Source organism: Aulonocara stuartgranti (assembly GCF_965226115.1).
Source record: "Aulonocara stuartgranti genome assembly, chromosome: 22".
NCBI lineage: Eukaryota > Metazoa > Chordata > Actinopteri > Cichliformes > Cichlidae > Aulonocara > Aulonocara stuartgranti.
In genome coordinates this window covers 27,402,080-27,427,335 of record NC_138957.1, presented here as the reverse complement: position 1 = coordinate 27,427,335, position 25,256 = coordinate 27,402,080, and the positions used below count along the sequence as shown (strand labels likewise).

At 41.7% G+C, this 25,256-nt stretch overlaps 2 protein-coding genes across 6 annotated transcripts; both read right to left on the bottom strand.

Annotated features, from left to right (window-relative positions):
- Window positions 1-854: 854 nt before the first annotated feature.
- Window positions 855-7,610, bottom strand: c19h1orf216 (chromosome 19 C1orf216 homolog). 3 transcript variants are annotated; one of them, XM_082522315.1, is made up of 3 exons: window positions 7,587-7,610; window positions 3,884-4,020; window positions 855-2,387 (listed from the first exon to the last, which is right to left on the bottom strand). In XM_082522315.1, exons 1-3 carry the CDS (start codon window positions 7,593-7,595, stop codon window positions 1,316-1,318), a joined length of 1,218 nt encoding a protein of 405 aa, XP_082378441.1. In that variant the 5' UTR covers window positions 7,596-7,610; the 3' UTR covers window positions 855-1,315. The 3 variants fall into 3 exon arrangements, with proteins under 3 accessions (XP_082378441.1, XP_082378443.1, XP_082378442.1); XM_082522317.1 differs by lacking the exons at window positions 3,884-4,020; window positions 7,587-7,610 and adding an exon at window positions 3,750-3,873; XM_082522316.1 differs by lacking the exons at window positions 3,884-4,020; window positions 7,587-7,610 and adding an exon at window positions 3,445-3,743.
- Window positions 7,611-9,640: 2,030 nt separating this feature from the next.
- On the bottom strand, window positions 9,641-24,591 carry clspn (claspin). 3 transcript variants are annotated; one of them, XM_082521850.1, is made up of 24 exons: window positions 24,490-24,591; window positions 23,412-23,529; window positions 22,030-22,439; window positions 21,101-21,244; window positions 20,779-20,835; window positions 20,627-20,699; window positions 20,062-20,164; window positions 19,305-19,900; window positions 18,628-18,816; window positions 18,268-18,431; window positions 17,981-18,183; window positions 17,808-17,860; window positions 17,499-17,692; window positions 16,666-17,197; window positions 16,511-16,544; window positions 16,220-16,316; window positions 15,960-16,111; window positions 15,275-15,436; window positions 15,034-15,155; window positions 14,510-14,640; window positions 14,169-14,295; window positions 13,272-13,351; window positions 12,774-12,932; window positions 9,641-10,273 (listed from the first exon to the last, which is right to left on the bottom strand). In XM_082521850.1, the coding sequence occupies exons 2-24, from the start codon at window positions 23,449-23,451 to the stop codon at window positions 10,148-10,150; spliced, it is 3,948 nt and encodes a 1,315-aa protein (XP_082377976.1). In that variant the 5' UTR covers window positions 23,452-23,529; window positions 24,490-24,591; the 3' UTR covers window positions 9,641-10,147. The 3 variants fall into 3 exon arrangements, with proteins under 3 accessions (XP_082377976.1, XP_082377974.1, XP_082377975.1); XM_082521848.1 differs by having other exon boundaries at window positions 24,275-24,561; XM_082521849.1 differs by having other exon boundaries at window positions 16,220-16,313; window positions 24,275-24,561.
- Between the last annotated feature and the right edge of the window lie 665 nt (window positions 24,592-25,256).

Here is a 25,256-nt window from a genome sequence, read left to right as displayed (position 1 = left end):
GATGTTTTCTGTATCACGTTGTATACAAGTCACTGCTCTGCTGTAAACATGTTATCCGCTCAGATTTGTCGCCTCGCAAACACAACGAACAGCGGATCAATATGGAAATGGACTCAGACTTTCTGTGCGGTGCCTGCGCGTCCAAGAAAAGCGATAAGCTAGGAAAAAAATAAATAAACTGGAATTGGTTTGGAGGCATAGCTGGGGATTATCCCAAACTTGCCCCGGGGTTTGGCTCCTGCGCGCAACCGGACCGGCGTCTGTTCACCGAGGCCGGATAGGACCCGCAGCGGCCCGGGGCGCAGACTGAAGCTCCCCGAGGGCTTCCAGCGACTCCCATCGACTCGCCCAGGACGGAGATTACAGGGTGGCAGCGTGGCTGGTATCTTTCTGAACACACACACACACATACACGCACTTAGAAAGAGGTGAGATGATCTCGGAAAGCCTGCGGCGGAAGCCCAGCCCGTAAAGATTGAGGCTTGAGCCCTCACACGGCTATCACACTGCCTGCAGAACACACGCTCCCAGCCCCGTGTGATGAGCAGATACAAAAAAACTTTGTTCAGCTGACAAAGAGGCAATTGTGAGCTCAAAGGGCATTGGCCCAAGGCTTCAAGTACAGCAAGTACAGCTACAGAAGATAAAAACTGGCCTTCTTTAGTCATATCTGTTCTGAGGGAACTTTGATAAACCAGCTTCTTAAAATGTTCCTCAGGAATCAAAAGAAGCCTCTGTGCTCTTGAAGTGGAGTTATCAGCCTTAGTCTTTCTCTCAGATGTGTCTATTAGAAATGAGCTCAATCTAGATTAAGCTGTTTAAAAGTTAAATTAAAAAAACATCCACACAAAACATTAGATAGAAGGATACTTTATTCTTTTAATCGATCATAATTATATACAGCATCTCCTGGTAGAAATCATCTCTAACACATGGATGTTTTCCAACACTTTTAGGGATTTTTTTTTACGCAGAGGTCAAGACAGGTAACAACAGCATGTAGGACATTTCTGATATAAACATCATATTATAACAACACTCAAGAGTTCATACAGTCATTGCTTTAATGAGAATATATCCTAAGTCATGTGACATTTTGGTTTTTGTGTAGAAGCTGAAGTTAAAACCAGTCTTCAGCAGCCCAAAGATGAGTTTGATACAGTAATTGATGCTCTGTATGGGAAAACGGGGAAGATGAGCAACAATAAGCAACATAAAGCTTAAAAATGTCTGACGGGATGATGGGAGATTTTTTTTCCTTTTTCCAGGGGAAATTTATGAGCAAAAGTGCAGTTTTATAAACACTTGTTTCCTCTCACGATTGGCTGACAGCAGCAGCGGGAGCAGTGTTGGCTATGGCAGCGGCGGCGCCCATTCGCAGCAACTCCTTCCTGTGAGTGAGGATGACATCAAAGCTGGACTGAAGGCGGTTCTGCTGTTCCTGGACGCGGCCCTGAAGGGTGCGGACCCAGCGAATCAGCGCCAGGCGGCGATACATGGTCAGCTGCACCTGGTGCTTCTCCATTTCCTGAGCCTTGAAGCGCTCACGGTCCCGCAGCGTCCATACGGTGTCCATCAGCTCTGGCATCTCGCCGTCTGAGTCGGAGGACTGATCGTCATCATCGTCTTGATCTTCCGCTCTTTCCTCCAGATTTCCCAGGTTGCTTCCTGGGAGGGACTTGCGGCTAAAGCTTCTTTGTCTCGTGGCTGGGTCTCTGTTTCCTGCTGGGCCACTTTCCGGATGACTCGATTTTGGTTCCCCGACACCGATGCGGTCCAGGCCTCCCATGAGCATCCCTTCTCCCCCGCTTTCCATGTTGAGGGAAGACATGCTGCCGCCAGACCGGTAGCTGTACTCCGACTCGGAGTCACTGTCTCCCCATTCGTCGTCCAGCAGTGCATCATAATCCTCTTCCTGTCTTCCTCTGAAGTCTGTGCTGCCCTTCCTCCTCTGCTGCTCCCTCTTCTCTCTTTGCTTCTCATCATCCTGGTTCATCATCATCCTTCCCTCCTCTTCCTCCATCCTCCTCTCCTCCGCTCCATCAGGGGGCACTCTACCATAACCATCGTCCCCACCTTCGATTTCAGGCAGAGGCTCAAGGCGGCTCCAGCAGGACATGCGGGAGCGCGGCGACAGAACCCCTGAGTTTGGGGGGTCACGCCCAAGTGGGCCCAAGTTTCGGGGCCGCACCTGGTTTCGGTTCTCATCTCCTCCTCCTTCTACATTGCCCGTGTAGTCCTCATCATCTTTCCTTGGCAGGAAGTTGAAGTTGCCGTCTTTGTCGCACTTCCTGTTTTGGAACGAGGAACTACTGTTGGAGCTTCCATAGGCTGAGTTCAGAGGCTGGTCCTGATGATGAAGCATCACTGGCCTCGACTGATTCTCACTGAAATGACAAAGAACATAACATCAAAGTACTGGTAGTGCCATTCTTTACTTCAAATAACCTCTACACACAGCACCGCTGGACATTTGCCCACCGTGTACATCACTTTGAATGTTTCCCAACTTCCTGGAGCCAAAAATTTAGATAGAAGATGAAAATCTACTTGACATGACTTACTTGAGATCCATAGTTAAGTTTCTAGTGCTTATAGCTTCAGTCTATAACATTTAAGGTTTTTGGCTTCCTTTGCAGAAAAACATCTTAGTGTGTTAAAGAAACAGAACATCAATCAGAAGTTGCATTGAGAAATGTGCAGTATGCTCTAACAAAAGAAAGTCAAGCCAAATCACAGTGAAACAATAAATAAAATCTGTGTCGCAGGCCTGCACAGTGTGTAGCTGCTTAAACCTGTCATCACATGGCAGCAGAACAAAGCAACAAAGAAAAGTTCTTCATGGGCGAAAGGAGGAGGATTAAAAAAGATCAAAACAGCTAAAATGCAGTCATGAGCTAAAGCAACAAAAACAAAAACAGGAAAATTCAATGCCTAGCCCACTGGGGCCAAACACACACACACACACACACACACACACACACACACACACACACACACACACACACACACACACACACACACACACACACACACACTTTCCTTGTTTATAACGTCTATAACTACAGGCTGGTCTGCGCACTCCATTTCTATTAGCGTCAAATATTTACATGTCTCCTCAGAATGGAAATCTCTCTAATCCTGACTCCAGGCTGCTGTCAATCAGTCCCCTCTCCTCTTCCTATGCACGCGCGCTCACGTGGTGCTGAAGGACAGCGATGGTGGCGGTGTCGCGAGCGCGCATGCTGAAGCTCTAACCACGGCGAGAGGAACGGGGACAAACCGCCCGAAATCGACGCGTTTTTGGCCGCAGTGCTGGCGCTTGAAATGGGAGAATAAAATAATTCTCATGTTGATAACGAGTGGTTTGTATTTTTTTCGCTCTGAGTGCAAAAACACCATATTTGTTGCCGTAAGCGCGATGGAAATAAAGGAAAATAATACCTAAGCAGTCCTGCTGCTGGGTGGATGCCTATAATCTTGAAATGAGGACGCCTGGCTCTGTAGAAAACGTGAAAAAGGCGTCCAATGCCGCCCAGTGGCTGCATTTTACGGCTTATTGGAGAATATCAGGATGATAAAGCCTGAAACGCGACAGTTCTTCTTCCTCATCCGAGCACTGCTCTTTGGTAAAGCTCAAAAACGCCTCAGAGTTTCATCCTCAAACAATAATAATAATAAAAATATACTTAGAAATGTAGAGGAAAAAGCAGGGATATTTAATCTGCGCTGCGTTATGTAACGCTCACCCCATATCTGTGCAGTCTCCACTCTAGCCCTTCTCATATAAAACAACCTCAGAGCCTGCCCTTCATCTCCCTTTCACCGCTTGCATAAGTCAGACATGTGAATCTATTTGCACGAGGTTCCAGTTTTTTCTTACCTATTTTGCCGGTTTGTTGCTCGATAGACAAGCTGGACACTGCGCCCTCCCAATTTTTCCCCTCCTCTGACCCTCCTCTGTGTGATGTTTATCTTCCTCTTCCTCTCTCCTCCTCCTCTCAGTCTAACGCGGTAGCTCTAGAAAAAAGAAAAGGCTGGGTGACTAAAAGCATTTCCTAAACTGGGCTGCGGCTGAAAAAGAAAAAAGGAAACAGTGGAGAATGAATCGGTGCGCGGACAGAAAGCCTGTTGTGTTTGTTGTTTATTCAACAATGGGTCTGAATTCCCAGAAACGAGCGTCTTTTTATTACAATGGATTGTAACTCTGTGGGTGGTAGCTACCAAACTTATTTCCATAGAGGAAATCCAGCAAGTAAAATAAATGAACAAATAAAAAGAAATAAAAGCATCTCAAAATGGGCAAAAAAGAATAATAATTCTTGGGTACCTTTATGGGAATCCTCATTCATAAACACAATGTAGAAGTTTAAAAAGTGGTTTATAATCCATCCATAGGATCTCTTTAATATAACCAACACGGTTTTACTGTAGTGCCATTCACTCCCTCTTTCTACATCTGGCTGCAGCTGGAGTTTGGAGGGGGTGGTTTTACTCTTGTTAAAATGACATTTTGTTGACATCATGTCAATGTGAAGCTGGTCAAACTGCACTATCAGCTGAAATAGTATTATGCTACATGCTATAACTGTTTTAGATCATGGTTTAAACTCCCTTATGTTATGATGTCACTTTACTTTTTCCAGGTTGGCTGGTGGGGTGGGGCGGTGGGGGAGGTCACCCAGCAAATACATAATAACTACATGAGTCACAATATATAGCTATGCATATGTGAGATATAAAATAAGAGATATGGGGGTTTTAATTGTTAGAGAACATCTAACTCTCTTTCACTGTTTTATATTTAGTTTTTTAGTATATGAGAAAGGGACAGTTTTATTCAGTCAAAATTAAAACCACAAAAACAATAAAGTGTGTAAAAAGCTTAACATTGATGTAATTTACAGTTGTAGGCCTGGTGGAATTTCACGGTATAACAGTTATGTATTCATTAAGTCTTGCAAATACATTTAATCTCTCCCCGTGACAAATCTGTGTCTCATACCAAACTTAAAAAAGTCAGTTCTCCACATGCTGGATGTTCTAAGTTTCCATATTGTCTTGTTTTGCAGGACAGATGCAAACTGGATCAGTGACTGACACCAAAATTGCACTCATACATAACCTTTGCACAGCGTTAAGGTCACATTTTTACCTCTTTTGACATCAGACAGCATTAAAATTACCATAAATGTTATTCTTTTTTCCCTGATGCGTTGCCAGAAATGCATAAAACACACAAAAATGAAAATTTTATACTTTTGTTTAAATGTTTGTGCACACATTCTGTTCTCTGTCAGATATAACGATATGATATCTACTGAGATAGATTTTAGATTCATTTTAAGGGAAACGAAGAAGTTTGTGGTAACAGAAGTCAAGGGGAACCTTGATAACGTCATGAGAACTCTGTCACCAACACATTTACTCAGCTTCCCACAGACTCAGGCACTTGCTGCTATCCTTTGAAGGGTCATGTGGGAATCTCAAAACAGTATAATTGTAATATTTGACACTGTTTTTGAAAATACAATGGACCCTGCATCCTCTGGACTACAGATGAGAGGGACTATCTGGCTTTTTATCGGTGCTTAGTTCAACAGCCTGCATCTCTGATGGTATTAGCGCCTATTGGAATTGGCAGCTTGTACATCTGGAAAGACATCATCACATATACATCTCACATACTTCCATTAGATGACATTTCCAGGGAAGGTCTTGCATATTTCAGCAAAATATGCAAGACCTATGGCTATTACAACAGCAGGACTTTGTAGTAGAAGAGTCTGGGTGCTAAACTGACCTGCAGGGCTGACCTTTCACCATCTGAAAAAACACTTTTTGGACTACTCTTTTTCAGTTTATTGAAGTTTTTTGGAATTGATTTATGCATAGTTTTCTTAAGGTCCTGCCACACGGCAACTGGGTTGAGGTCTGGACTTTACCTGGATTATAGCAACTCTTTGATTCTTCTTTTTCAGCCATTCTGTTGTAGGTTTGCTGCTCTGCTTGGTGTCATTGTCCTGTTGCACGACCCAGTTTGGGTTTAGCTTTTACTGGCAGACACGCTGGAGCCTAGAATACTCTAGTATACAGAGGAGTTCATCATGAGTCCAAAGTGCCCAAATCTGTGGCTTTAAAACGAGTCTAAATCATCATCCCTCCTCCACCGTGTTTGACAGCTGGTATGAGGTATATGTGCTGATATGCTGTGGTTGGTTTTCCCCAGATGAGTGTCAATATGATGTAATCAGCTACACCAAAACCACCCACTGCAACAACAATAATGTGCATAAATCACAATTATCTTGAATATACTATGACGAAGCTGATTTATTGAGTATATTTTAGTGCTAATTACTTTTACTTGTGACCGTGCATATCAACACAATCACAACTTTTTTCCCTGCGTGGCTTTGGGGAATTTAAATTCACCAAAAACACACACAAATCATCATGTGATGCTTTCACTGTGATAACTGTATAATCAGTTTATCTCCCTTTTGTTGGATTCAACAAGAAAAAAGCCATGCCCATCTTCTGGTGGTTGTTAAAATACTTTCTGGGAAATGGAGGAAATCACTCAAGCAAATTTAAGGTAAGTAGAATCACGTCAGTAAATCCCAAATCCTCCAGTTAGTCACCGAACACACCGTCATCATCAGGGCTGATAAGAGTGCATATTATATAAAGCTAACAGGGGATGTTTTAGTCTTAGGACAACACACTTCATCATTTACAGTCTCAGGTGTGTTTAAGGCAAAATGTTACGGAGAATGCAACACCGACAGGCGGCATCATACCCCCGGTCCTCACAAAAGGGAGGACTGCAGGATTTGTTGCAATGTGATATTTTCTCCAAGCTGGTGACTGAATGTTTTTGGAACTGTCAGATCAGAGGGGCATGGCAGTGGTTTCTGTGTGTCTGAATATGTGTGTGTGTGTGTGCGTGCATGTGTAAGTGTGTTTTCTGGAGGTGTGTGTCTGGTATAGAGAGGCTACATCAGACAGACTTAACAAGTGTTCGCTGTCTCTCTCCTCCCTGCACTCATCCCCCTGACATAATGTTGCTGCCGGCAGAAATAAAATAAAAAAAACTCAACCTCCCTCCCTCCCCTACACACACACACACGCACGCACGCACGCACGCACGCACGCACACTTCTATCTCTTTCCTCCCTCCCTTTTCTCCTTCAACAACATTCCCATTCAACTGCATCAGCTCCAGGCATCCTCTCTCACTCCTTCCCCATCCCTCGCCCTCCCCATCGTTCACCAGTAGCCTAAGCACATAAAAAATACATCAAACACAGCCGTGCGCCCAAGGCCTCGTCACACGCAAAATCATCTCTTTTTCCATCTCCCCTCTCTCGAAAAGAAAGAAAAAACCCAAGTTACAAAAGACAACTGCAGAGGACACTGATGGAAAGAGCGATAGACTGAACTCGGCTGACTGAGGGTCGTCTGCGAGGCCTCCTGGGGGAAGAAAGATTATTGTAATGTTAACACAGCAGCCATGCCTTCATTTGACACACACACACACACAGACAAACACACGAAAAGAGTAAAAAAGGAGCGTGACTTACCTTGTGCATAATAAGGCCTTGTTTGAATTGTACACAGCCTGCAGCACCATGACCCACTTCCCTCAGTTCAGCTCCACATCTGCTCCGGCACCAGTCTCGGCTGTGACAGTGGCCGAGGGCAGCCGGCAGCACCCATGGGCTACGCTGTCAGATCCCTGGTCCTGAGATGCAAAGAGAATCTGCAAAGAGAAGCTCGCTGGACCTCCAGCTCACAGCCAGCACTCTTTAAAATCAGCCAAATCACCCAAGACGTGCTAAATTGAACCACTAATCCAGCACAGAGGTCGCTTTGCACTCTAATTATACACTTTTACTTTAAATACGAGTACGCACATATACACGTACAGTGCTGACACAAGCACACAAACCCTTGGGTGCTACAGCTCATGTTTCTCTTCAATTATTCCACCCTCTGCCCTTTCTCCTCCTCATAATCTGAATAACGCCAGATCCGTGTCCTCTAGATATTTAGAAGCTGGGCCTCCATGCCAAAACATGTAACCTTCCTCCTCTTTCAAGTGTAGAGTGAATGTGGAGTTCAGGGTGGAGAGGGGGGGGGGGTTGGCTTCACTGCGCTGACCTCGTAATTCCCTCTCGGGGGTTAAACAAAGTTGTGAAATTCAGTTTGGAGAGGAGGCTATGGTGTTGATGCAAAAGAAGAAAGGACTTGCAGACATTATTCCTATTAAATTCTAATTAAAATTGATTTCTTGACCCCCGCTCATCGGGCCTCAGGACTTGGAGTCAAGTCTTTATGTCAGTTAATTGCATATAAATGACACGGAAATGATGATGGATGCTGCTCACTGCTGAAAATATATCCAGTGATTCTCTGCCCTTTACATTTTAACATTCAAACTTACCATTAATGTTTTGACAAAAGCTAAAAAAAGAGAAAAGATGCCTTCTCTGCCATAACAACACCAGGATTAAGCCAGCCTGCCTGCAGGTATACAGCAGCTCTTTGCAGGCGGGGGCCCTCCATGGGGCTCATTCCAGACCCTCCTGGCGTTGGCCCCTAATGATGTGTAATGGGGCCTCCTGCGACCGATCCTAACCCCAGGACCTCCTGCTAATCACCGTGGCTACTAATGAGATGGAGAGACATGAAAGGGCTCGTTAGAAGACCATCCCTTTAATGCCAGCCTATTATTAGCCACTTACCAAATCATTAGTCTCCAAATTGCAATTATGCTTTAAAATAGGAGGAAAAAGTGAAAAGAAGAGTCAAAAAGAGTCCTTGAAAGACTGGAAATCTGTCACAGATAGATATGACTGACAGTGTGTTCCACCTTTTAGTTCAATGTTCAGCTTAAATGGATTTGAACATTCGAGGAAGGGCAATCATATTTGCTGCCAAAATCATGGGTTTATTGTGTAAGGAATTCAGTGTTGTAAGTAAATGTTTTATAAAGTAGAAGAGAGCCTTTATCACCCACCCTGCGTCTTACGCATCTCCGGCCAGTACTCTTGCGAGATGATAAATTAGCTGCTGTTTTTAGACAACTGATGGTGTGCATGGACACATTTGAAAAAAAAATCATGAAACATTTTTGTAAATATTTAAACCCAGACAAGTCCTACTAACAACTTTATGTAGCACAAGACTAAAAAAAAAAAAAAGGCCTCCCAAATTCTGAAATTTGGAGCACATATCTCAGACAGTGTCAATATCCAAGGAGAACTGATTTCCACTACATAGATACATTTAAAAAGCTGGAAACAGCATGCTACAATGAAGCCGATTGGTCCAAAGTTGTTGGCACTGATATTAGCACACTGGAGGGGCTTCTCCAAGAAATTTACCAAGGTTTGGCCCCCGCAGATCAGAATCAGCTCCTCCAATTTTGGAGTCTATCCAAGCTGTTGTAGAGCAAGATGTGGGGTACAATCTGGACAAGTGGGCAGTCTATCATAGGGCCATGCATTGATTTCTGTTTAGATAAATCAAGTAACCTAACATGCACATCTTTGCAATTCCTTTAATCTTCTTAGGACGTTCAAAACATACTGAAAACAAGAATCTGGTCTAACGAGACAAGAAAAGAATCAGATTTATGTCTTAAAATATTTTATTTACACTGTAAAACAAATACATTTAAAACATCACACAAATAAATTCCCTACTTCTTAAAAAGAAAAACCATATGTACATGATAAAACATTTCTAGATAGACCTCAATCATGTGGTCCAAATTAGGTCAAGTCAGATCAGATGAATGTCGCTAGTGGTGTAACGGATTAAATATTTGAACACACGAGCTGAACAAGGGAAGATTAAGTGTGCAAGTCATCGAGTAAAAGAGTAGCAGGATCTTCAGTGGTGTGTTTTGCTGGTGATTTATGCTCAACCACAAAATGGGCACAGGTGGGGAGACGTCTCATAATCCTGAAACCACCCAGAGTTTTGCCACTAGCTTCGTTTTTCTCAGTCTTATTGTGAAGTGAAACACTGAAAGTTAAAGGTCAGTTCTGCCTCCTCACTGCCTCTGTAGCAGCTGGGAGAAAAACTTGGACTCCCAGCCAGCTTTTCATCTTCATTCAGTTAGTGCGCTGCATCATCAGTGGTCCAGGAAGTTGAAGATGCTCCTCTGAGACCCTTTGGTCTGTCCTGCAGGTTTGTTCTCTCTGCAGACCCTCTTTGCTGCTGGATTCGCTGCCCCCATCTGCCCCCTCTTCTTCATCGTCTGAGGAACAAACATCAGTTTGTCTTTTTACAAAACTGCCGTACAAAATAAAACAATATACCGGCTAGTGACTGCATGTGCACTGGGACTGACAGTGTAAAAGTCAGCCTTTAATCTACTGTTAGAAATGTGGGCTTTGCCGCCACATAGTGTCCAATATTGAGAATACACCAGATACCATGACTTCACCCAGCACATTCACATGACTCTCATACTTAAGAGAAGCCCCGAGCTCTGTGGAAAACATTTCGTTTCTGCATTTATTTTAGAATAGCGAGACCTCACTAAAGAGACAAGCAGACAGAGTTGGGAAATGACACTTTAAGGAGAGCAGCCTGATTTCTAAGGCCACCTGTGCTTGTTAGGAGATGGGAAAGTTTGCTGTTGTGTGACTATTAAAAGAAGACAAAAGTATCTTTTTAAAAAACTGAAATTTCTAGATTTTTTTTAAACCATCACACAATAAGAATTATTTGAAATGTGTCCATAATTGTTCCTCTTCTGAAGTTCCCCCAGACTTTCAGGCGCCAACGACTTTAGACCAGTCGCACTTATTGTGAAATCTTTTGAACTCCTTGAGGTAATAACGCATTTGCTGCCTTTCCCGATTTCTTGAATTAAAACAATCTTGCAAAGAAGAGTGGGACAAAATTCCTCCACAGTGATGTGATTCCTGCTGCAATACAATTTCCTGTCCATCCATCTAAACCTTTGGTGGCCTCCCCAAAGCTTCTAAAGGCTGAGTAAACATTCCCCCTGAATTTGACCATATTTTTATTCATGGTGGCTTCAACTGTAACAGACATCTCTGCTTATCAAATGGTCAGAATTTACAGGAAATTGTAGAGATTTTTGTCAAATCAAGGTGGGGTGTCATGCAGATTTTAGATCCTTGACCCAACACAGCTGATATAAATGGCTAAATTAGCTCCTCAACATGTGTTGAAGTTCTCCAGAGGACTGGTAATGAACTAATCATTTGATTCAGTTGTGTTGACCCAGGGTGAGATCTAAACCCTGCAGTTCCCAAACTGAATATAAAGTTTTCTGGACTCTGGAAATTGAAATGCACGATGTCAGTTAAATTTAATACTAATTTTTTTTAAAACCACCTTTGTTATTGTTATAATTAGTTGTATGTTACATTAATCAGCCTGTGAGTTAAAGTGGTTTAAAGAGGTTAATCGACTTCTTGATGCATGCTATATCATCCAGGTAAGTAAATCTCCAAAAGTTGATTCTGTTCAACTATTGAGTCAGTTCCTTAATCTTGATAGAGTTAAGATCAAGGAACTGACCTCCCAGCCTATTATTTCCTCAGTGGGCTGGTTTCAGTCATTATGCAAATGTACTGTTTATAAGATTGGGGAAACCTGCAGTCAGCTGAGGCTGAAGAAGTCACTTGGATGAGTGACGAAACGTTTCTCCCACAAAACGCTACGTCCAGATGAACAGAATCAACTTTTGGAGAGGTTAATCGACTGTTTTTCCAGTTTCCACTTAGTACATTTACAACATTTTTCCTCGGGAGTCACTAATGTCTCATGAAAAAGACATCGATTGGAGGTCATGTGACTTTCATGGTTATTAACAAGATTTCACAATGCAAGAAAAAGTGTCTTCTGTGTTTCATTTGTTTTATTTTTAAAGGCAGTTTAAGGGTTGATTTAAGTACTTAATCATTGCAAAGAGCAATTCAAGCCTTATTTTGCATTTTAAGACTGAACCGATTGAAGCCAGAGGGGCCTGCAGGAATGCTGGACTATTGTTTTACAAATTAGCAGTGAGGGTCATTGCATGCTGCTGCTGTGGGCCACTGATCCTTGACGTCAGGCAGAATATTCATCAGTAGGACATATGCTCATTAAATGGTCACACAGGACAGGACTGGTTCCCAGAGTTTCATTGTTTTTGCAGCAACACTTCATAACAGTGCATATAGTGGAGACATGCACTTTTATACTTAATCTGAATAAGTGCTTTACATTTTGCTTTTTTTATCCATTTAAAAATTAGTTCCTTTTGTTAAGTGAGATTTTGAGTTCAGCTCTAGTTCTGCTAATTTACAAGTATAACCTTGGTTCAACCTGAATTTTCAACTATTTAAACAGTTATTTTTATTCATGTACTGACCTCTCCGGTTTTGTTTAAACCTGATTAAAAATCAAACAAAACAAGCAGTTTGAAGGCTTCACCGCAGGCTACAGATTCTCATTTTAACAGTTTTGGGGGAATTTTACAGAAAATTTTATTCATGACTGATCCATGATTATTTAAAAAAAAAAAATGACTAAAAATAACTACAGCAGTAAAACTGCAGCCATATTAACTTACATAACACAACTGAGCCTATTCAGTGTACATGAAGAGTGGGGCTGAGTGTTTGGGAGTGTAAAATGAAGTACTCTTTGAACATTCTGCTGAACTTCTGTCACGTGTACTCATGAAATGGGTTTTATTAATAGTTGGGGTTTTTTTTAGCATCATAATTCTGACTCACCTGTTTCTGTGGAGCCTCTGATGAGTTAACCTTCTCAGGAGAGAGTGTTTGGAAGAGGAATCCACGGCTGTTTCTGGGGGCCAGAGGATTTCCCTCTGAGATGGAAGCCAGCTTCTGGAGGACGGACTGAGGCTGACTCAGGAGAGAACCTCTCCTCACCTGGGAGAAACACAGATCTTAGACCGGCCTTGTGCAGATTATGGACGAACACATGATGAAGTCTTGCAAACACCCACTGTGTGACAGTTTAAAATATTTGTTTTATTTAGTAAAAAGCAATAACTAAACATCTTTTTGCCATTTAGCCTTTTCTTTATAGGACAGCATGGAGAAGAGAAGAAAGCAGTGACAGAGTGGGGCAGACTCCAACACTGTTCACGCCGTGATTAATGTTGAATTCTTTGTACATTGTTACACAGACAACAAAAAGCAGGTATTATTTAGACTTTTAAAAAAAATTAAAAGAAAGAAAAGTTATTCACAGGGTGTTTGAATTACCTGTAAAGGCTGAGAGGGCCTCTGGAAGGGATTGAGAGCTGCTGCTGTCTTCTTCTCTGGTTGTGGTGCCACAGGCGGCTCTGGTTTAAACAGTTACACAGTTAGCTTAAGTAAAGCACCAGTTTATTTAACAAGAATGACGTGGTTGTGCATGTGTTGCATATGAATTCCTTAAGTGTTTTCATGTTGAATTAAGTACAGAAAAACTTCATACTTTTAAGTGCAAACAGTTCAAACACCCTTTAAATATGATTCATATCTCAATGTAGAACTTTGTTTTGTGACGATACGAAGCAGCCAGTTAAATAAATAAAAGATCTAGCTACTGATTACATTCCTTTTTTTTTCTTTTACAGAACGTGAATTTCTGTAGCTGTTTCTGCGAATGGTCAAGTTTTGTTTGCTGGGACACATGTTGGTGTTTTTAGTGCCGTCGTTACTACAGCCATGTAGCACATTATCTGAATCTACCCATCTATCCAACTGTACTCCCAACTTTCAACACTGAGTAGATGAAAATGCATGTTTCTTATATTTTCTATTAACAATTCAGCAACAAACTGAAAAACTACACTAATCTTGGGGGTCATTAAATTATCCTTTTTGAAATAGTTTAAAATACCAACTTTAAAACCTTTCTTGACTTTATGATTTAAACCCTCTGTATTCTTCATAGGTCCTAAAGTCCTCAGATTGGCTTCTTGTTGTTTGGCTTTATTCTACAGTTTGACTGTGTGTCTTAACTACTACCATTAATTAATTCACATATTTTTCTTTTTTAATCTTTTATTTTTCCTGCTATGCAAGACAGTTGTGCCAATAACTGCTGGACAAAAGCTCCTCTGGGTGTTTTTAAGTAGATGGGATTCTACTCATGGGGACTTTTATCAAACTAACCTTTTCTTTGCAGAGTCTTGGCAGTCAGTTTTTTGGCAAGTTTCATGAATTGACTGTCTTCCTCTCCAATCTTCTCATCATCTGGATCCAATTCCAAATCCTCTCCTTTTTTGGCTTTCTGTTCAGACTGTGAGAAGAGTGACAAAAGAATGAACACAAAACAGCAGCAGCCCTCACAGAGGAGGCCAATTCATAAGGCGCACACAGCCCATTTCTAAGAAATCCTTTTAACAGAACTTGGCGAAAACCATCACACTTTTTTTTCTTCAAATGTATATTTTTCCATTAGTGCCACCTCCTTCATGTGTGTGTGCAAAAAAACTGCAAACCATAAAACCCACCTGTTCCCTGAGCCACTGCTCTCTCTCCAGTCTCTCTATCCGTCTTTGGACCTCAGCCTGGTCCACATCATCCTCTTCCTCCCAGCCTTCCTCGCCCTCGGCTCCAGTTCTCTCCATGCTGAAACCATCATCTGGACCAAAAATTACAATTAAAATCTCTCAATGACAAATGTGTACAGTTAGACCCAATAATCAGAAGAAATCATCACTTGTCATATTTAGGATGCTTTGATTAAAATAAGTAATTTAGTTATATTTTACTTTATCTTTTCTTCTATATTGCGTCCACTGTCTTGTGCTAGATGCTAAAAAAATATTTTGTCCTGACAGTATTAAAGTTGCAATTAACTGAATACAGATAATGCTGCTAAATTCTTATAAAACCTGAAACAAATAGCTAATAATGTTTTTATTCATTTAGATTTGTGCATTTTATTACTGCTGTTACTCCAATTGAGTCCTACCAACACTCATTATCGGTATTTGGTAATCCAGGCATCTAATCGTTCATCCTGTAAACTCACCAATGTTCTTCCATCGGAAGCGACGCGCTCGTCCAGGACCGTCAGAGTGCAAGTCTCCATCAGCCAGGTAGCGCTCCTGATACAGCCTCAGGCGACGCTTGTCATCATCCAAAATCTGCTTCCTGTAAGAACAAGAGACGCATTTTAACAACTTTTACATCGTTTTTGTGCCACAGGTTCATCTCCAGCTTGATGTACTTCACACAAAAGACATTTTATAAATCAATTAGTCTTTGCTCACATGTGGATCTTGTTGACTTGGTTTTGCAGCTCTTCGTCAGAGGGAAGGTCTTCCAGAAGCTCCTCTTCCTCATACTCGCTCCCTCTGTCGCCGTCCTCATCATCGCTGCCTAGATCACTACCAGACAGCTCGGCCTCCGAGTCCACATAGTCGGTCAGTCGCCTGCCAAGGAGATCCAAGAAACCATTCAAGCTGTGTCGCAGGTGTGGATTAGCAGTGAAAATTAAGCATTTCTACAGTTTGCAAATTGATGGTTAGCGGCCAATGACCTAATTCAAATGGCAAAAATAAAATCTAATAGTTTTTAAGTGAGAATCTTTGCATTAACTTAAAAAAAAAAAAAAAAAAAAGCACTCTTTTCCATCAGTCAGTGAAGTTTAAACAACTTTCAAAGCCAGAAACAACATCCAACACATTTATCTGTTGGTCTCTAAACTGCATAAAAAAGCCTGCTGCTCAGATCAATTTTGCACAGACATTTAGTTAGGCCACAATGAAAAGTATTATTCAATTCTGTACTTATTTATAAGAAGGGCTGCTTTATTCAACAAAGCATCATGTTTGCTGGATTACATCCAAATACAGACGTATTTTACTGCCACCAAAAATCTTCCCACAGCAGGATTTGGCCACAACACTCTGCCACTTTCCATCGATCACGTTGCATGAAAGCACTTTCACTTACATTTTCTTCTTTTTTTTCGCCCGTGGCGCGAACACACCCTCCAGTTCCTCCTCTTCCACCTCATTGTTTTCCTCTTCGCTGGCATCTGCTTCGTCTTCCTCATCATTTTCCTCCTCCTCTCCATCATTACCATCATCATCATCGTTGTCCTCCTTTACACCCACAAGACATTTTTAATACTTTAGTAATTGCATTATATATTTAACCCCCAAAAAAAATCCAAAGCACTTGAAGTGTTTTTTGTTTGTTTCTTTGTTTACCTGCTCACTCTCAACATCTGATAGGAGCCGGAACTCGCAGTCCTCCTCTTCTTCCTCCTCCTCCTCCTGCTGCTCTCTAGCCTCTAACTTCTTTCTACTTAATAGTGTAAAATCAAAGTGAAAATCTTACATTGCAAGTAAATATTTCAGTTATTATTCCTATAATCCTCTAATCAAAGCAGTTTGGGGGTAATGAGGGAGAGGAGCAGCTTAAAGGATCACGGAAACTAATCAAACTTTAGAGATTATTAACAAAACCAGAAAATGATACTGACGATATTTGTACCGTACCTGTCTTGTGATGGTGAAGCTGTGTGAGTAGAACCTAAATTTGGCAGCAAATGAAAAAGGATTGTGTAAAAACATGAGCTGTAGAGGAAGTGACAAAAAAAATTGCAATGATGCAATGTCATTTATAAAAAAGCAGAAATGCACACCACTCTTACCTGGACTCGAAAATTTGCCTGAACATAGACCCAGCAGCTGATCCATAGTATTTTCAGAGTCTTCATCGTCTTCTCCCTCTTTCCTTTTCTTTGTATGCTCCCCTTCAGCTTGTGTCGGTGGAAACGCTCCTGAGCACAGCCCAAGCAGCTCATCCTCCTGTGTTGCTCCAACGCCCTCTCCCCCTATGGAGTTGCTCTTCCCTGATCCAAAACCACCTGAACACAACCCCAACAGCTCCCCCATGTGTGCATCCATTGCATTTTCATCCAGGCTGCCCAAGATCAGCTGCCTCTTGTGAGAGGTGGGTGCACCGGGGCGCGGCCCCACATTTAGAAAACCATCTGCGTCAAGTAACTGGGACTGAGCATCATCTTCAAGCGAAAAACGACCCTGAGAGTCACCTGCTAGACCAGGACCAGAAGCAGCTCCATCCAGGGGGCCTGAATCTGCACTGGGAGAAGAAGGTGCGTACAGGTCTTGGGAGTCTTCAACAGGGAGGCAAAGAGAACGCTCGGAGAGCTTGCCTGAACTCTGAAAGAGAATTTTTTAAAAGTAAAATATAAGTACTCATTCTAATGTTGAATGTGTAGTTTGGTTTCTATTTTCTTTTATTCTATTTGTATAAAATGCACTTGCAGATGAGCTCTTGGTTATTTGCAGATACAGTCTTATTCGTGGATTTTCTCTGAGCCTTATTGATTCGTCAATTTTTTTGGACTTAACTACATATGCATGTATGTAACCAAGGGCATGTTTGGCCCAAATTCAAACCCCTCGTGAAATCTGTCTGATGCTGCAATAATTAGAGTGAATGAAAAACATTTCTTCTCACCTTTGAGGCGGAGCCGAGGAAGCTCGGCCTGAAGAGGCACGGTGAAGGGGAGCGGAAAATGGACGAGTTGAGGACACTTCGTCCTGTGCCACGCTGGTTATTCACTGGTTGGTATGATGTAATCATGGACCCTGGGAGCTCAAAGCTGCTGTTGTGGCTGTTGTCCTTCACCAGGGACAGGGAGTCATCCTCTTCTGGAGACGAGCGGGAGAAGAGAGGAAAAGAGTGTACTTTCAATTTCTCTCAATAACAAAACAAAAAAAAGAGGAAATACGGTCAAACTAAATGGAGCTCTTCCACTTTACCCACCCATCTTACTGCCACTGTCATGTCCAGAAGGCCCAGACCTTCTTACACCATCACTAAAAAAAGAAAAACCAAAAATATTTTTAATTTTATCCATTAAACAAGCTGCTGCAGGTGACATCTTGCAGCCAAATATAAGAGACTTTAAAAGTGCTTCTACAAAACTGCAAACATACCCGGTGCGCGAGGAAGAGTTTCCAGGGAACAGCATGAGAGTGCCATCTGTGTTAATGAGGTCGGGAGTTGGCGAGGGTCCGATCAGTGCCACTGGAGAAGGGCTCCTCATACTCTGAGCCATGCTGCCTTCTTCCTCTTCATCTTCATTGTCCTTCACATCGTCTTCTTCACCATCACCACCTCCCAATAAGTCATCGACACCCTGAGGAACAGAAGAACAGCTTGACGCAAGTGCAAAGAGGGTAAAAGCAAAAATTTGTGCAGCGTAACAAAATCATCCACGTACTTCTTCCTCCTCTGACTCATCCGTCATGTCTTCCTCCTCCTCTTCATCCTCCCCACAGTCTTCGTTGTCTAGGCGATTCAGCTCGGCCTTGCGCACCCTCTCCTCTTTTCTCCGTTGGGCCATGGCGAGCTGCAGGCGCTGCTTCAGAGTCAGCAGCTTCTCTCCTACACAGAGATGAGCAAGGGAGTCATATCATTTCCAGCTGATCCACGTGTAGTTGTGGTTAATGATTGTAAACGTAAGCCCATCATAACTACTTATATTCAATCAATTATATAATCTAAAGTGAAATGATGACACTCACAGAAATGCTAAACAATTTAAAATTGTATAATTTCTATCTCTTCTACATATCCAGACCTGGTTTAGTGGTCACAGGCTCCTCTGCTCCTTCTTTGACAGTCACAGTGAGAGACTCCGTGTGCAGCTCCTCCTGGCCAGATGGGGTGCTGTCCTTACGGATGATGTCAAGCTGCAAAGTGCGCTCCCCTTGGGGTCGTGTGGGTGCAATAATGTGACGCAGATAACGCTCCTTCAGAGCCTCCACACCTAGTTGAAGAAGAGGAGAGGTAAGAGAGGTTTTCTTTGGCACAGAAGACATCGGGCCTTGCTTTTGATGAGGACAAAAATTTTGTAGTGCACAACACTTCGTTTGATCTCACATCATGTTTCAAAGGATTTAAAACTGCATCTGGGACATGTTATGAGGTCCTGAGAGAAGGACAGTATGTTCTAATTGTTTTCTGCCTTCCCAAACCATAGAGCGCTCAGCCATGTGTTCAGATTTCTGCTGCTCAGAACAATAAACATGATAAAAACAAAGAGGAAGGATGTTGCCAGTGTAGCTAGATGAAATGAAGTAACATCGTGCACATATTTTTCCTGGGAAAAGTTGCCTGCTAGTACTTCTTTCCCCCGTGAGATTATGCACATTTTGAAGTCAAATCACCTAATTTATCACAGTGACCATGGCAAAGGATCAAAAGGCTTGATTCTCCATGTCTTCTTGCTGAGATTGGGAAATATTTGTGACTCACCAGGATTAAGCTGTGGAGGGTCGAGCTGTACAAAAGCTCCATCATCTGGACACAATTTTGCAATAGGAGGCGGATCCAGTCCCAACTCCTTTAGTCTGGTCAATTTGTCTTTCTTCGGTTTGGTAGGCTGCTGTACCGAGGGCTCTGTTGTAGCTGAATCAGCACTCAAACACTGAGGAGCTGCAGGATCAACCACAGCCCTAGATACAGTCTCTTTCTGCAGGGTTTCAGAGTCAGATGTTGCTGCAGTTGGATTTTGTGGTAAAGGAGCAGCTGAGGTTTCCTCTCCTGAGTCAGATGCAGGCTTGTCTTCAGCATCAGCTGTGACCGAGTCCTGCAGACTCTCAGAGAGGTAAAGCATTGGGCCTGACTCCTGCTCAGGATCCGAGGTAACCGAAGTTTCTCCGGCCTGGTTGAGGTTCTGCTTTTGCGGGGATGAGGTTGCTGCTGGCTGAAGTAAAGGCTGGATTAGATTGGGCGACATATCCAAAGAAGAGTTACAGTCCTGCTCAGTGGATGGCAGTTTGCTGGGTGGGTTTACAGAAGGTGGAGGAGCTGACGGTGTCTCCAACATCATTTCTGAGTACTTTGCAGATCTAAAAGCAGAAAGAGTTTTATAAATGTAAAGATTTTACTTTGACAGAATCAAAGTACAGTTACTTAAATCTGCACTTGTGTGAAATGAGCAGGTCCAGCGGCCATCCTTACATGACTTGTGTCTGACCTGAAATGTGTTAAATGTCATGTTAGTATTTACTTCAACAATGCCATGACAGGACCCTCTGGCCTTGCTCTCTTCTTAAAGAACTGGTCGATGGTCTTTGGCTCGGGGATGTGGTAGGGCAGGCCAAGAGAAGACTCTAAAAAGGCAGAAGAATGCAGTTTTAGTAGCAGATAAGTCATTAAATTACACCTGTCAACATCTATGCAATAATCTCCACAGAAAATATTTACAATGTTTCACTTGTTATTGATTCTAGTGGCTTGAATAAGTGAAAAATTATCCACCTTTACCAAAGTCAACATCAGATGGTGAAATTCATTCCATTTTCTTTAAATGAAATTAGCAATTAAGGTTTAGAATAAACTAAAACCTTAAAGATGCATCTACTTCAGTTATTTATAATAAAGTCTGCACTGCAGTGTAAATACACAGGAGAAACAGCAAGATGGGCACCATGAGAAGATTTTAAAGTACGGGAAAACCAGAAAAACCAGAAATGTTTGCAAGTATGGAAAGAAAACTAGAATACCATCCTCTATTCAAATTATTACCCACAATAAAACTTTATGGGTTAAATAAACGTGTCTTATCAACTGACCTCTGATCAGCCTCTGAGACTCACTGTGGAGCTGCTTCATCGCCTCTTTGCTGGCACGTGCAGCCTTTCTCTCCTGAAAGAGTCACATAGTGGCAATGACAAACTGCTTACAATTTAAAGTAATTATTTATTTATTTTCTGATTTTGCATACCGCACGCTGGGGCTTCTCTGGCACCTCTTCATCCTCCTCCTCATTGGAGAGGGGATCCTGTAGTAACATAGAAACAAAAGGACACAATGCCCAACATGGTCCAACTATTCTCACCACAACATTAAATCAAAGTGTTACAATAAAATTGAAGGATTTAAATTTATCTCAAGTCACTGACATAAATTCAACAGCTGTTTTAATTTTTCTTAAGGAAATAAGTCAAAGGCCAAACATAAATGATACCAATTCCAAATGTTTATCTTTTATAGTGATGGAAAATGGGTGGAGAGCCCCTCTTTTAAACTACTTGATGTTTTTGCACCTTATGTTTTTTCATCTTTTGCTTGACCGCAGCACGGATCGCATCCAGAGACTCTTCTTCCTCATCATCCAGACCATTGTCAAAAAGTTCTGTGTCACCGAGCGGACATCCACTGTCATTCAGGGTCCCAGGATGAGGCATTTCCTGAGGAAATGGGAGTAAAGCTGATTTTAGTTGCACACACATTACCCAAATTGTATGCTGTTTTTATGGCTTCAACATTTTGCACAACACACAAGATCTAAATTTTAAAACTTTGTTCAGTTTGATCTGCAGTTTAAACCTTATTATAGTGCTCGGGGAACCAAAACACAAATGCTTCCACAACAGTAGTTTGATCATCACACTGATGTGGTAGGAAGTGTTTTTCCCCCCTTTCTTCCTGACAACAAAGTTCTTCCAGAAGCAGATCTGTTTACTTGGCCTAGTAGTTGGACATGCACTGAAAAGCATCATCTGACTGGGACATAAAAAAATAAATACATTTTTTTTTAAATGTCAAAGGTTTCCAATTTTGAGATAAAATAATGTTTGAAAAACTAATTTTGACAACACATTTAACACAATCATTTGAGGATTTGTGAGTGCGCCATCTTTGTCTTTTTTCTGGTCACACTGACTTAAATAAAGTGATCGAAAGGCCACATGATTACATTAAAAAAATCTACTTAAATGGTATATAACTTTTAACATGTAACGTACTTGACATAAAATCTTTCTTCACCTATGTAAGCGTAGTCCACTTTGCTGACAATCATTCACTTTGCGGTTCAAAAACATAATTCTACCTTTTATTGATTTTATTATTTTTAATAATATGTTATAGACCGGGCTGAGACAGTCCACAGGACGGATTATTGCCCATGTGTGTGAGAACCCTTGATGTATCAAACACCAGCCAAAAAGAGTTCAGACACTAAAGAACTCACCTCATCCCTTTCAGAGAACCTCTCCTTCTTCTTCAGCTTTTCCACCGCTTTGCTGCGCTTTTCCTTTTTCTCATGATGTCTCCTGCTCTTCTCTCTTTCCTTCACTTCTTTTGTGGATTTCACTTTCCTCTTCACCACTTTCCCCTCTTCCTCCTCCATTTTTCCACTTTTCTCCTCCTCAGGCTCACTGTCCTCGCTATCAACAGGAGCTCGGCTTATTCTCTTGCACTTCTGTCGTCCCTTTTCCTTCTTAGTCTCCATTTCCTCTCCACTGGAAGCAGATAAGACTAGTGCTTCTGCCATGTGTACGCTGCTATCTGCAGCTGCCGCCTCTTCCTCGCTGTCACTGTCTCTAATGGCATTACGGTGAGGCTTTCTGTGCACCGTGATGTCTTCGTCGTCATCAGAATCTGATAAATAAGACAGCAAAACCAACCAATTTAGAAAATTAGAATAGAGTAGAATGAAAATGGTAGAAAATGGTAGAGTGGTAATCCCAGCTCATATCAATGTGTAATGAAACAAAATACTCGAGTTTGCACTAAACAGTGAGAAAAATAAATTCAAGTAGAATTTTATTCTAATGCATATTTTTGTTTAACCAAAATAAATAAATAAATGAAATAAAAATAAAAAAGGAAGACCAAAACATAAAAGGTATTTTTAAAAATGTACCGGTAATGTCTTTTTGTAATTTAAATAAGAGATTTTCAACATGAAACAGGCCTCTGGGAGTGACTAAACAGATAAGCTGCAAGTTGAGTAGTTTGGAGACAAAGTTAAGAGACAGGTAAAGCAAACTTAATGTGGTTAAAGTGGGAGAGTGGACATATTGGTCACAAAATAAAAAAGGGGGAAATGGAGCTTCAAGGCAGGAGAAAAAGCAGAAGTCAAAAACAACATATGTCCTCAGAGAGTGGTTTGGCTCACAGCCCTGATGAAATTTCTTTGATGGAAGAGAAAAAACATCTTCAGTGAGCACCAAGAGTTCTTATATGCAGGACAATTATATACAGAACACCTTGATATAAACCCTTCTGAAGAAAAACAAATATGAGTCCAGGGAGAGTGAAATACTTCATTATTAAAGTATTTATACTATTTCCTACAGAATTTCCCTTGGACTGATACGTTACTCTTTGCCTTTATTATTTTTCAAATAAATTTGGTCCTTTGGAAACTGGACATCTTTTAGATACTGGTTTGCTTTCATTTATAACCTTTGAATGTATATTTTCTAAAGCACTGCAGCTTTGATTCTTTGGTCAGACTGGCTCATTATGATAACTAGTGTTTCTCTGCCTACTCTGGTGTCACAGGCAGTTGCATAAATGCATACCTCATTTACACAGCCAGAGTGGCTCATTGTTATGCTGCTTTACCTGAACGACCTTCTCTTTTGTTAGAGGTGTCTGTAGCCATCTCCTCTGCTGGTGAGCCCACCCCGCTGTCTGAATCACTCTCTGTTGCAGTCTGGGCCACAACTGGGAGTGCCTCAGCCTGCATACAGTAGCAGACAATACACATGAATTGTTGCTGCATGGGGGGAGTAAAAGGTATTTAGTGGAAAAAAACTTGAGGTTAAGTATCAGCTGAAAAACAGTTCATCTAAGGCAAGGGTAGAAGTTCAGTTTAGGCTACTTGATTGAGATCCATGTAGTGTGGGACTGCTTTTGTTAAATCTAGTAACACTAGGAATTCGTTTCAAATGGAGGGCAACCCAAATTGCTGCATAGCTAATTTAAAAAAAAAAAAGTACCCCAGGATAGCATGTTTCTGCATTTGACAAAAACACAGAGGAGAGGGTGTTTACACAGAGGATGGGTGTCACTTTTGTCACTTTGAGCAGCGAAACGCTTGTTCGTTGACAGGACTGGCGCCTTGAAGTAAACCAAACAATGAGCAGCATGTCTGCCTTTCGACGTTTCTAATTATCACCATTCAGGCAACAGATAAGGCTGTCCGTCACCTAGGTCTTACTTTAACAAAAGGATTTAAAATTAAAATGTCAAATTGACACGCTTTAAAGGCCCAGGCCAGTTATCACTATCCAAAAGAGCTGAGCTAAACCTAACCTAGCCAGGAAGCTAGGTAGCTAACGAAATGTGCAGTTAGCATATTTCTTTCGATCTTGCCAATCTCCACCAAACAAAAACGACCCAATCAAACAGAGCGATATATGCAAGTCTAGAAAGGTTAGGCAGATGTTCAAGATAATCACTGACAAACCAAAGCATTGCCTGACCTGTTGTTGAGAAAGCAAGCTCATCTTTGTCCGCTGGCTAGTTTACGTTCTTTTTTTGCAAAATAAACAGGCTCAGACGGTACCTCGTACTCTCGTGTTAGCCACAGAAAAACGTGGACAAGTCAAAGCGACCAGTGGTGCTTCTGTATTTTAATTGACATTTAGTTAGCGTTTAGCCGGAAAAGTTATCTTCCTCCCGCCTGTTCCATACACACCGAATAGAAATTTTGATGTTTCGCGCGCCGTGACAGCTGGCCCACAGTTTTTCGTCACCGGAACGTCAATCACAGTGTTCTCGATTTCCTATTGGTCTGTTTGGCGCAGCTGTCCCGCCTAATTTGACTACGCTGCAATGCAAAAGCGTTTGCTTAATCCCCGGGACCTCTCCGGCGGGTGGGGGTTGTTGCTGGAGAAGAAACAAAAAGGAAAAAATTCCAAATATCAGAACAACTTTAACACTTATTGTAATGGTAATTAATCATAAAGCACAGTTATTGAAAATGCACCGTTTTGCAACTATTCCATTGTCCCGTTGCAAGGAAAATGGCATTGCATAATGGAGTGATATCTTTATTTAATCATTTATCGCTTATTTGTTCTTTAAAGACCTACTACCCAGACATTTCAAAACCATTAAATTTCTCCACATTTTTGTCCATCTACACAGATTTTTCTGTGCAATTCTACTTACAAACCCACTATTCCCCAATCAAGTGTTAAAGTCGGCGCTTTGTTGATACTAATTAATCCAATCCAAGAGTTGTCTGTTTCTCAAAATTAGTTGCATAACCTTGACTTCTGTTAATTAGTATTTTTTCCAGGTTTTTGCAGCTTAATACATTTGTGTCTTTTGCAAGGTTGAATGAAACATTTGGATTTTTAGCAGTATCCCACAGTTTCATTTGTTAGACCAAACAATAACCCCCGAAACTGACACCCCCACCCCCACATCCCCACCCAAAGGCTGATACTCCAGGTTAAT